Genomic DNA, 12371 nt, shown 5'->3' on the forward strand with positions numbered 1-12371 from the left:
GCAGAGAATTAGCAGTACTGACATTTATTTTTTCTCTGTTAACTGAGACAGCATAAACTATTCACAATTGGAAAATGCCTGACTTGCTCATGGTCAATGTGATACTTCTATTTGCCTCCTTTACAGTACTCTTGAATGTTCAAATCGAATTACTGGACTGCCTATGAAATATCCATTTTAAATATGGTTTCTCATTAAGTATTCTTTATAATTACTTCATCTTTACATCCTTCCTCTGCCTTCTCTGTGTGAAACTTCCTTTCTTCTTCAACCTTCGCCGCAAATACAGAACTTCAGTTTTTTTGAACTTTGATCTCCTAACTTCCTGTTACTGTAAAGTTTGTTGCAATGCTAAAATTAGTTCATTTTACTTTCATTTGAATTTTGAAGTTCTCTGCTTGTTAATTGACTTGCATGACTGACTTTCTCTCAAAGAAAGAATTAATCATATTTTTGGAAATTAGTCATCCAGACTGTATTTTACAGAATATTCATCTAAAATTGTTCATGCTGGGTTTGCACAGATCCTCTGCAACAAATAGTCGAAGCCCAGAAGCTGGTACAAGTGATTGAAACTGCACTCATGTCTTACTTTCACTTTTACCCATGTCAAAGTTATTTTTTCTTAAAAGATTGCCATTCTGATACTGTGGTTGAAAATATGCAATTCTAGTTGCAGTTCATCATTGTGAAGTTGCAACAATCTTGGAACTGACAAACACCCCAATCAGTTAAGTTAGACAACCTCTCCTCCTCCACTCTCACCCTGAACACCAGCGTGCCTCAAGGCTGTGTGCTGATCCCTCTTCTGTACTTCCTTTTCACCTATGACTGCGTTCCTGTACATGGTTCTAACTCCATAATCAAGTTCGCAGATGACACCGCGGTGGTTGGCCTGGTCAGAGGGGATGATGAGACAGCCTACAGGGATGAGGTCCAGCACCTGGCTGGGTGGCGAGTTGACAACAACCTGGCCCTTAACACCCAGAGGACCAAGGAGATTATTGTGGACTTCAGGCATACTAGGAACCACACTCACATCCCCGTCTACATCAACAGAGCTGTAGTGGAGCATGTATCAAGCTTCAAATTCCTTGGTATCTACATTTCCGAGGATCTCACCTGGTCCCTGAACTCCTCCATCCTGATCAAAAAGGCGCAACAGCGCTTTTATTTCCTGCGGAGCATCAAGAAAGCTCACCTCTGTCCCAGGATACTTACAGATTTTTACCGCTGTACCATTGAGAGCATACTCACCAACTGCATCTCAGTGTGGTATGGCAATTGTCCTGTATCGGACTGCAAAGCACTCCAGCATGTGGTGAAAACTGCCCAGTGGATTATCGGCACCCAATTACCCACTATTGAGAACACCTACCATAAACGCTGCCTGGGCAGGGCAAAAAGCATTATCAAGGATGCATCTCACCCTAACCATGAACTTTTTACTCTCCTCCCATCCGGTAAGTGCTACAGGAGCCTCTGCTCCCACACCAGCAGGCACAGGAAGAGCTTCTTCCCTGAGGCTGTGACCCTGCTGAACCTCACATCACAGCGCTAAGCAGTATTGCACCCATATTGTACTGTCTCAGTACTTTTCTATTTGTGTGCTGTAGCACTTACTTTTTATTCGCAGTTATTTTGTAAATAACACTATTCTTTGCATTTCTGGTTAGATGCTAACTGCATTTCATTGGCTTTGTATCTGTACTCGGCACAATGACAATAAAATTGAATCTAATCTAATCTAAACTGTGCTTTTATTTTAACAGCTAAGATATGTGGAGAAGATGGACAAGTAGATCCCAACTGTTTTGTTTCCGCACAAGCTGTAATGTACATTATAATGGAAAAAGAGTGAGTATATTTCATGGAAATTGTTAATTCAACAAGAGTTTAGCTGATTAAAGAACACTAACGGCATTCTAATGTTCTGGAATTGTGGAACCTGTAACCAGGTATTGATATACAACATGAAAGTATAATTGCTGAAACAAAAAAAAAGCACTAATGTTTTCAATGGTAAAATGTAGAGAGATGCAGTGGATTTAGTCCTGCATTATATCATTTAATATCGCCTAGTTTGTTTGCTTGCTTAAGGCCATTGCCCCTACTGGGGCATATATTGCCGATAGCGGCTCACCAATGACCTCTGTCCTGGGCCAGTCTTTCAAGTGGTCCCCAGGTGTAGCCCATCTTGGTGTCAAGGATCCTTCCTCTCCCAGGACTGAGGTGTTGGGAGCTTCTTTTGGTGTTTCTATAGCTCTGGGTTTTTATGGGATGAGGTTGCTAGCCCCATGCCCAACCCTCCTCCTCTCACAGGTGAGCTTGGGACTGTCCATTGCACATTTAATACTGTCCAGTATATGAAAAACAGATGTGAGGACTGCAAATTCATTGGTGCCTATTGTAAGTTCACTGTTTCACTGTGTGTAAGTTCACAAGTCGCGCGGAACAGAAAAAATAAAATTTGTCAGAGATCCAAATCCAATCACTGTCCAGACAGCTGGTGTAGCTCTGCATGTTTGTTTTATATAAAATAAATTGTTACCCTCGTGTCCCAATTACTAGCAAAAAGTGCCATAAGCAAATTTGGTTGATAATATAATTAGGCACATGACATTTCTCAATATTGTTCTCTCACTGTGCAAATGTCTGCCACTTACCATATATATAGCGGTCCCTTTTGTTCTCACTGCACAGAGGTATGGTTCATTCTGGTGATTCAGGAGAGGAGGAAGAGGAATTCCTGCCGATTTAGTTTTCATTGAAGCCCATTTGCTCTTTCCCCTCAACCACAAAACATTGTGCTGCTTATTCCAGTAATAACCTCATTGTTAAGGATGACATACATAAGAAACAACAGGGCTCATTAAGGATTAATGAGGCAATTTGCTCTTGAAGTCTGATGACACAAGTGAGATTTTAAATAAACACTATTCTCTATTTACCATGAATAAGGATGTTTTGGTTATGGAATTTTTTTTTGGTGGGGGGAGAACAGAACAATTGAAAATCAAAAAGGTGCCTCTATTTTATATTTTAGCAATCTTAAATGTGGATATGTCCACTGGGCTTGATGAGATGTATGCTAAGGAGTAAGAGGAAGTGATTGCAGAGGCTTCTCAAATCTTCTCTGGATGCAAGATGCGCAACCCAGGTTCAACTCCGGCTGCCTGTCTGTAAGGAGTTCATATGTTCTCCCTGTGACTGCGTGGGTTTCATCTGGCTACTCCAGTTTCCTCCCACAGTCCAAAGATGTACCAGTTGGTCGGTTAATTGGTCATTGTAAATTGTCCTGTGATTAAGCCAGGATTAAATTGGGGGATTGCTGAGTGGCATGGTTTGAAGAGCCGAAAGGGACTATTCTGCACTGTATCTCAATAAATAAACAGAATTTAATTCTGTTAAGTGTGAGGTAAACATTTTACAAAGACTAGCATCAGGATCTGTGCAGTGGGATCCTAGAAGTACTGTGACACAGAAGAACCATCATGCACAAGTTTAAGGGTCATTGGGAGTATTCTGATGAAGTAGCTCAACCAAAACATCAACTGTTCATTACTGTTCATTTCTGTCCATAGGTGCTGCCTGACCTGCTGAGTTCCTCCAACATTTTGTGTGTGCCAATATACATGATGCTAATTAAGCCACAGCTGGAGTACAATGTGCAGTTGTAATCACTATAGGAAGGATGTGATTACACTGAAGCAGGCTTAGAGGCAAATCACCAGGATGTTGCGTTAAATGGAGTGCATCAGCTATGAGGAGAGTCTAGACAGAATGAGCTTGTTTTTCTTGCAGTACAGAAGAGTGCACTTGGAGGAGTGGGGATTTGGTGTACCTGACTCAACTATCCAAACTGTTTCCATTATGAGAGGCATAGAAAGATAAAGACGGAACCTTTTCTCCCTATTGGAGTTGAAAATAAAAACAGATTTATGGTGACAGATGGTGATTAAAAGAGGATTTGAGGAAGAACATTTTCACCCAAAGTATGGTTGAATATGAAGCTTACTGCCAGAGGAGGTGGTAGAGGTGACTACTCTCGCAAGTGTCTGATGCGTACTTGAAATACGGTAGCATAGTGCAGGCCCCATGCTGGGAAATTAGCTGCCATCTCACTGTTATCAGACCTCTTGTACAATAAGATGGACTCTTGGCCTCACAATCTTCCTCGTTATGATCTTGTACTCTATCATTTCCCTGCATGGCACTTTTTCAGTAGCTTTTACACTTTATTCTGCATTATTATTTTACCTCATTCTAGTTCAGTGCACCATGTAATGATTTGATCTGTATAAGCAATATACAAACAAGTTTTTCACTCTATCTTGGTACATGTGACAATACTAAAGCAATACCAAAATGATGGCCATTGGGCTGAAGGACCTGTTTCCCTGCAGCATAACTCTATTTCCTGAACCTGACCTGACAGAGCAACAGGATGTTTGATTTAAGGACATCATTAAACTGTTTAGGCTATTGTGACATCCAAGTGCTTTCATGCTTCTGTCCTGAAATACCCGGTATTATTAAATGAATTTAAACTTAAATCCCCAGCTTGCTGGTTCATTGTTAAAGCCACAGTGTAGCTGCTCACCATTAGCATGTTGTAATGAAAGTATCCAGAATAGCCTAATCTTTCAATAAGTGATAGAGACAGGAAGGCCTGATTTTTGTGGACAATTGCAGGCATTTCCAGCACTGTTTCCTTGCATGAATAACAAACAGTTTGTATTTGCATGCATGTAGGCTTCAACACAACAAACCTGAGCTTATTAATGCCTATTTGTCAGTGTTTCTTAAGCCATATTTCAAATTTGTTGTTGTTGAGTGCCATCAAGTTGTCATGGGGAACCTATGGATAGTGCAGTTGTCCATAGGGTTTTCGTGGCAAGATACAGAAGTAGGTCGCCAGGCCTTTTCTTCTGTGCAGATACTGCTGCTGCCCAGATTGGGACCCGGCTGGATTCGAACTCAGGACCATCCGCCTCAAAGTCCTGTGCTGGTGCCACTGGACCGCTGGCTGGCCCTAATTTCAAAATTAGGGAGTATTAACTACATTAATCTAGTGTAACACAGAAATACTTGATACCAGTGTATCCTGCTGTATTAGCCTATACAACCTATATAATTAGGTTGTATTAACCTGTGTATACATTTGGGAAAACCTTGCATGCATTGAAGGTGGGGTTGGGGGGTAGGTTCAGGAGGGAAGTGAAGGGTAAGTTTGTTTTTTACTCAGTTGTGGATGCCAAGAATGGATGTGTTGCTCATATGGTGGTAGAGGCAAATACGTGAGAGGCTTTTAAGAGACATTTGGATAGGCACATGGATTTATGGACATGGAGGGATCTGGACATCCTGTAGGTAGGAGGAACTAGTGTTTAGGTGTTATTGATTTGCTTTTTAGCTGGTTCGGCATGACATTGTGGGCCAAATGGCCTGTTCCTGCACTGTACTTTTCTATGTTTAAGTACTGTAACTACTCCCAAAAAATTTCTCCTGCACTGTTGGATAGATGTGCAATTTAATTTGATTTTCATTACCTTTGCCCAGGTACAGAGCTCTTCCCAGGCACGTCAAGATTTTTTAAATTCTGTCATTACCTGTGTTAGTTTGTAATATTGTATTATAATTTCAGTTTCCCATTCAAACGTAGTGTGTTTGAGAATAAGGCCTGAGAAAATCCTAATGATTTATTGCCATCTTGTGGTTAAATGCTAGACTGAATTTAAGCTGTGGTTTTATGCACTCTATCTCCTGTGTCATAATTTATGAATTCAAAGAACAGAATTTGCAATCACCATTGAGCAGTCTTCGCTCACTGCTCACTTTCAAAATAAATCTTTCCCCTGTTCTTCCAAATGGTTTAGCATTGCAATGCAGATAGTCCCCAATGATGAAATGAAATCTTACAAGAATAAAAATTAGCTTTATTTGTCACAGGTACAGCAAAACATACAATGAATGAAATGCATCGTTTTTTTTGTCAGCAACCAATACAGTCCAAGGATTTGTATGTGTGTTTATAGAAGTGTGGAAGTTATATAGTCTGATATCTAATCAGTTATTTAAAAATGGCAATAATAAGTGACTTTCAGTCATGCTCTTTTGTGTTTATATTTTACCATTTAATTTTATAATATTTCATCTCCATTTTCCTGCTGCTCCATGCTTCATATTACCATAGAATAAATATTGCTTTTTTAGAAATGTAGCGAACCTTTGTTTCAGAAGTTAGTGATACACTTACAGTAAAGATATCAATAAGATTGAAAGAGTTCAGAGAAAATATACAAGGATGTTGCCAGGTCTTGAGGACCTGAGCTATAGGGAAAGGTGGAATAGGTTAGGACTTTTTTCCCTGGAGTATTGGAGAATGTGGGGAGACTTGATAAAGGCATACAAAATTATGAGGGGTGTAGATAGAGTAGATGCTTTTTCCCTTGAGGTTGGTGGGACTAGGATTACAGGTCATAGGTTAACAGTGAAAGGTGAAATGTTCAACGGGAACCTGGGGGGGGTGAGGAGCCACCAGAAATGCAGAAGTAGTGGATATGGGTTCACTTGCAACATTTAAGAGAAGTTTGGATGTGTACATGGATGGGAGGTGTATGGAGGGCTTTGGTCCAGGTGTGGGTTGATGGGGCTAGACAGAACAACAGTTTGGCACAGACTGGATTGGCTGAAGGGCATGTTTCTGTGCTGTAATCATCTATGATTCTGACTGTTAAGAAGCAGAATGCTGAAAATTTCATTAATTTTCTTTGTATTTTCAGCATGTTTTTTATAGGACTTGGGGACTAAATTACTCTGATCTTTAATATCTCTTCAGTTGCATATACCCAACCAATTTGTTTATGTAACTTGACCACAGTTTAGCTGACATTCATTAAGTTTTGGAAATTTTTTTAGACTTGCAATTTACAGGTCAGATGTTGAAAGCTGCATTTAAAATTGTGGGCAATAGAAAATTAATAAGTCAGCTTTTTCATATCAGTTTTTCCATATTTTTGGATTTTTTTCCAATTCTTCTGAACTAGGACTTGCCAATAATCAAAATACCTTGTTAGTTATTGATTTTACAGTAAAATGAGCTCATGTTAAAGAATGTACAACTGACCTTTACCCTAGGGTTAAATTACTGGAACATCAGTTTTTTAATTAGACATTTTGGTCCCAAAGCTGGCTGGTACTCGATCTAACTTACAACACATAAAATCTTTTGACCATTTCACCCAAGTATATCTGATAAACCACACTGCAAACAGCTTTGTTAGAAGGTCACAATTAGCCTCCTGTAAATGATAAGGAGATATTTGTTATTAAGCTGCAGTAGAAGAGAAGGACAATTTATTTCATGCAGGTGTTTTGCACTTTAGTCTTCAACCTAACTAGATGAGTAAAATATGAGCTTTTAAGAGACAAAATTTAGCAAAATTTAAAATGAAAAGCTTTAAATGACATGCTATGAAAGTTGAATGATTTTATTTTAAGGTGGTGTTGATGCGTTGATCTGTATTGTATCTAAATTTACATTTTTAAAATTAAAAATTTCCTTAAAGTATTGAAAGTAATCAATTTAAGGTGGCTTTTATCCAGGCTGAAGTTTCAGGCATTATTCTTCACATACAGTGTAAAAATATATGCTGACCTTCTGTTTTTATTTCTCATTCTCCTGCAGGCACTTTACAGAGTTTTTACGGAGTCACCATTTTTGTAAATATCAAATTGAAGTGTTGACAAGTGGTACTGTTTACCTGGCTGATATTCTTTTCAATGAGTCAGCACTGTTCTATTTTTCAGAGGTAAGATTCAATATTAATGTTTTGCTTAAGTCATGAATTGTTCAAGGAACAGCAAACTGTGTTTGAATTAAACTATCATTCATCAAGCGTGTGTAGCAGATATTTATGAATATTTGCAAAGCTGTCAAGTGTTTTGTGTCATTTGTGGAAGATAGAAACCCAACAAGAGATGCAAGATACATGTCTAAGAAATATGTTGCTTAAAATAACCATAGCTTAGATTTCTCTTAACATTATTTTTGTAACGTAATGCAACCTAAAGGAATCCTAAGCAGGGTGATCAAATGATTGGTGACAGTGAGGTGGATTTTGAGGAGAGGTGGAAAGCTGGAGGGATTTTCAGAAGTAGTGCCAGAAGGCAAGGCTGTATGGATGAAGCCATAATTGCCAATACTTACATGTGAGCATATTCTGGAGTCTGAGGGACAAGGTGGGGTATCTGATAATGTTATTGGAATATAAGTGATAAGTACCTAGTGCATTTAAAAAAAGATAGATATTTATAATTTTGACATCCGTAAACAAATTAGGCCATGATATTAGCGTTGGGTGAAAGACATAGATTGTAGGTTGTGTATTTTTAGATGAGTTTAAGTTGTGAATGGGTTGAGTGAAAGATGGGTAGAGCATGGATTATATGATTGAAGATGTTATGAACTAACTCTTGCAATACTGTTAGTAAGCAATTCTGTGATTTAGACTTGATTATAATGAAAGAACAGATCAATTTACTGAATATACTGCTTTTCATCATGTTTACAAATGGCCTAAATGATTGGTCAGTTGGTTTCCCAAATTTCATAATCATGTGAAGTTCAATGACATAGTAAATTCTAGGAGGAGAAACAAAAGGATTTTAAGGTTTGTGTACATAATTCACCAGACACTAGTGGGGCAGGTAAAAAAATAATTGAAAAGACTAAAGGAATGTTAGACAGCAGCTTGAGAAAAGTTCATGCACAAAGTTATGGAAATAATGCTGCTATTGTACAAAACTGACTTTAAAAGTCATGGTGCTAAGGTAGCATAGCATCACACTTCAAAGCACCAGCTGTAAGATCAGGGTTTTGTAAGGAGTTTGTACTTTCTTCCCGTGACTGTGGGTTTCTTCCAGATGCTCCAGTTTCCTCCCACATTCCATAGATGTATGAGTTAGAGTTAGTAGGTTGTGGGCAACACTTGTGGGTTGCCTCCAGCATAACCTCAACACTAACAATGCACTTCACTGTATATTTTGATGTACATGTGACAAATAAAGCTAATCTCCATCTTACCTTTAATATGAATAAGGGGTGGATGTCAGAATAATGGTTCATCCAAATGCTAGCAATTTTGGTATTATTGACCTGGATTGTGTGCTTGCATTCCTGGATGATGAGTTGAACCTAAGGCAAAGTTGTTTCAACTAATATGAGAGATGCCAATATACCTAATGTAGATTCCTTGATGTAGAGTGATAAATTCCTGTAAGTTATTTCTGGTTTACTTATTTCCAAGAGAGAGCAGAGGTTTGTTTGCATTGAAAAGAGAGGGTGATATTCAAGTTGGGAGTCGAGACCACTTAATGTAATAAAGGTAATATAGATAATCTTTGAAAATATAGAGGCAGAAATTGATTCTTTTAAGGGAAATATTCTAAAATCAGAACATTTTAATGTCACTGTACAGATAGTGTTAAGTATCTAATGGGAAAATTAGAATTTTAAAAAGGATTAATGCTATTTTATGGAATTTACAGACAACTACTGTAAACAATATTTAAAGACACTATGATTGTGTGTTTCATCTCCAAAATCACTGCAATTTGTGCCGTGGGTCATATCAACCTTCATGCCTTCCACTCTCAGGATAAGACTTTTTTGTCTCATCCCAATAGACCTACCATTTACTGCTTCCAAATATAAGACTTGCTTTATCGACCTTCACTGTCATTACACAGAAGTTCAGATTGTAACGTTAAAGCTTCCCCAAGACTATTAAAAATCAACTCATCCTTTTCTAACCCATCTTCAATCTTTCCCTTCAACTATTAATGATAAAAGTGTAGATTTAGTTTCAGGAGATTTAAGCAGGCATTTTCATAATCTCAAGATTAATTTGGACATACCTCATGCATGTACCATGCTTTCTGTTTATTGTTTGGCAAATGGCGCTTCATCAGTAAGTATAAGAAGGGAGTTATCGATATGCCTTGCACTCACCAGTGCTGGAAGTTGACCACAGCTGGAGATTACTTCACTGTAATTGGACTTGAGAAATCGGATCTGTTTAGATTTCCCATTGATGATCTGTATTTAGGTCTGTGTTTTGTTATTGGACGTTTTCTGCTTGCACTATGTACTGATATGTCTATACCAGGGGTGGCCAACCTTTTACATTCCATGCGTCAATTTTTTTACGCATGAGTTCAGATGCACCATACAACTCTTGTACCCCCATTCAATGCTTGTAAAAATATGTTAATATAGACATATTTAGCATTTTTACATGATATATTGATTTAATATAAAAGCAAGATAAACATTACTTACCTTAATGAGACTACTTTTAACAAATATATTTTGTTGTCTTTTGATTTCTTCCTTTTTCTTAATCACATATTCTTTCCGTAACTCGGACCCAAGCACAAGCTTCAGTTTTCCTTCTATTTCAGTCTGATGTTGTGTTTTATAGTCTGTTAAGATCATGTCTTCTATTATGTGAGAGTGTTTTCATGAACAATGCACAATGGTTTTCCTGATGAACCTGCTATAAATAAGAACTTATTTTCTCACTGCTCATTGAATTTACGCTTACTATCACTTTCTGCTTTTCTTTTGATCATTTTCTTTTGCTCTGTGATGGGTAACTGAATGTAAAAACAAGGCTTAATTTTCGAAAAAGTACAAAGCTGCAAATGTTCACAAAGGATGAACACAGCAAAACTCCGTAGTGCACGAGTGTCAATCGTAAACTGACTGGCCAAAACCTGCGACGCACCACTGGTGCAGACGCCTGGCACCTCAGGATCAAACAAGTATCAAACGTGTATTCAACAGTTAATGGAACGACTGCAGAACAAAAGTCCTTCTTTCCTAGTTCAACTCATTGAAAATTTTTTTAAAATTGAAAACAGATTAATGTGAAAGAAGATAACATTCGCCAAAAGATGTGCACGAAATAATAAAATCGCTAAAAATACTTGCTAAGTTTTAAATTTATTCTCAGTAAAACCCATTTCTAGCTCTAAGCTACTTGAATTCCTGTTATAGATTTGTTTTTCTACAAATCGGTTTTTGGTTAATACTTTTTTGCATGAGTAGGCTTACCTTTTTATTATTATCACTGGGGTGCAATGCGCCACTTCTAATCATCCAATGTGCGCCACTTTTGGCACTTGCACCATAGGTTGGCCATCCCTGGTCTATACCAAACAAAACAAATATCCTGGATGCCTTTGTAACCATTGTTTTCTTCTTTTGCTGTTTTCAGCCATTTGAGGACATGTACCCCAGAAGCCTGTGTCCCTTGTCACTTCGTATCTAGAGGGCATAGGTTTAGGGTGAGAGGTAAAAGATTTAAAAGGGCCCTGTGAGGCAACTTTTTCTCACAGAGGGTACTGGGTATACAGAATGAGCTGCCAAAGGAAATGCTTGAGGCAGATACAATAGTATTATTTTAAAAGCACTTTAATCGGTACATGGAGGGGTGGGGCTCAGGGATATGGACTGAGTGCAGGAAATTGGACTAGCTGGGTGGGCACCGTAGTCAGCATCAGGTTTATTATCACTGATATATGCCATAAAATATATTGTTTTGCAGCAACAGTACAGTACAATAATAAAATCTGCTATAAATTATAATGGATGAAATGTTCATACTGTGTGTGTGTGTGTGTATATATCTTTATTTAAGTTACAAGATTAGACAAAACAGAATCTGTCTAAACTAATAACACAAACAATTGTATTTTTCATGTCTTTATTGAACACATTGTTTAATCATTCACAGTCCAGGTTGGAAAAATTATGTAAACCTCCTCTTAGCAGCAATAACCTCTACCTTTAGCTGCTGATCAGACTTGCACAATGGTGAGGAGGAATTTATGACCATTTCTCCATACAAAGCTGTTTCAATTCATCAATATTTCTGGGATACCGCTCTCTTCAGGCCATGTCACAGCATCTCAATTGGGTTAAGGTCTGGACTCTTACTTGGCTATTCCAAAACACAGGTTTTCTTCTTTTTAAACCATTGTGTTGCTGATTTACTCGTGTTTCAGATCATTATCTTGTTGCATCATCCAACTTCTATTATGCTTCAGGTGACGCACTGCTACCCTGACATTCTCCTGTAAAGTATCTTGATACAAATGTGAATTCATTGTTCCCTCAACGATTGCAAGCTGTCCAGCCCCTGAGGCAGCAAAGCAGCCCCAAACCATGATGCTCCTACCACCATGCTTCACATTTGGGATAAGTTTTGGTGTTGGTGTGCAGTGTCCTTTTTCCTCCAAACATAGTGTGCATTTCTGCCAGAAAGTTCAACCTTGTCTCATCTGTCCACAGAACATTGTCC

The 12371-nt window shown here is 38.2% G+C and overlaps 1 protein-coding gene across 4 annotated transcripts in view; it reads left to right on the forward strand.

Annotated features, from left to right (window-relative positions):
- Positions 1–12371, forward strand: part of akap10 (A kinase (PRKA) anchor protein 10) — a 92658-nt gene that overhangs the window by 60353 nt on the left and 19934 nt on the right. For all 4 annotated transcript variants that reach the window (XR_011883161.1, XM_072243622.1, XM_072243619.1 and 1 more), the window contains 2 exons: positions 1773–1857; positions 7691–7814. Coding sequence is in view for 3 of the 4 variants with exons in the window: in XM_072243622.1 (XP_072099723.1) it covers positions 1773–1857; positions 7691–7814 (209 nt within the window). In the remaining variant the exon portion in view is untranslated. The remainder of the gene's footprint in view (positions 1–1772; positions 1858–7690; positions 7815–12371) is intronic.

Source organism: Mobula birostris, chromosome 25 (assembly GCF_030028105.1).
Source record: "Mobula birostris isolate sMobBir1 chromosome 25, sMobBir1.hap1, whole genome shotgun sequence".
NCBI lineage: Eukaryota > Metazoa > Chordata > Chondrichthyes > Myliobatiformes > Myliobatidae > Mobula > Mobula birostris.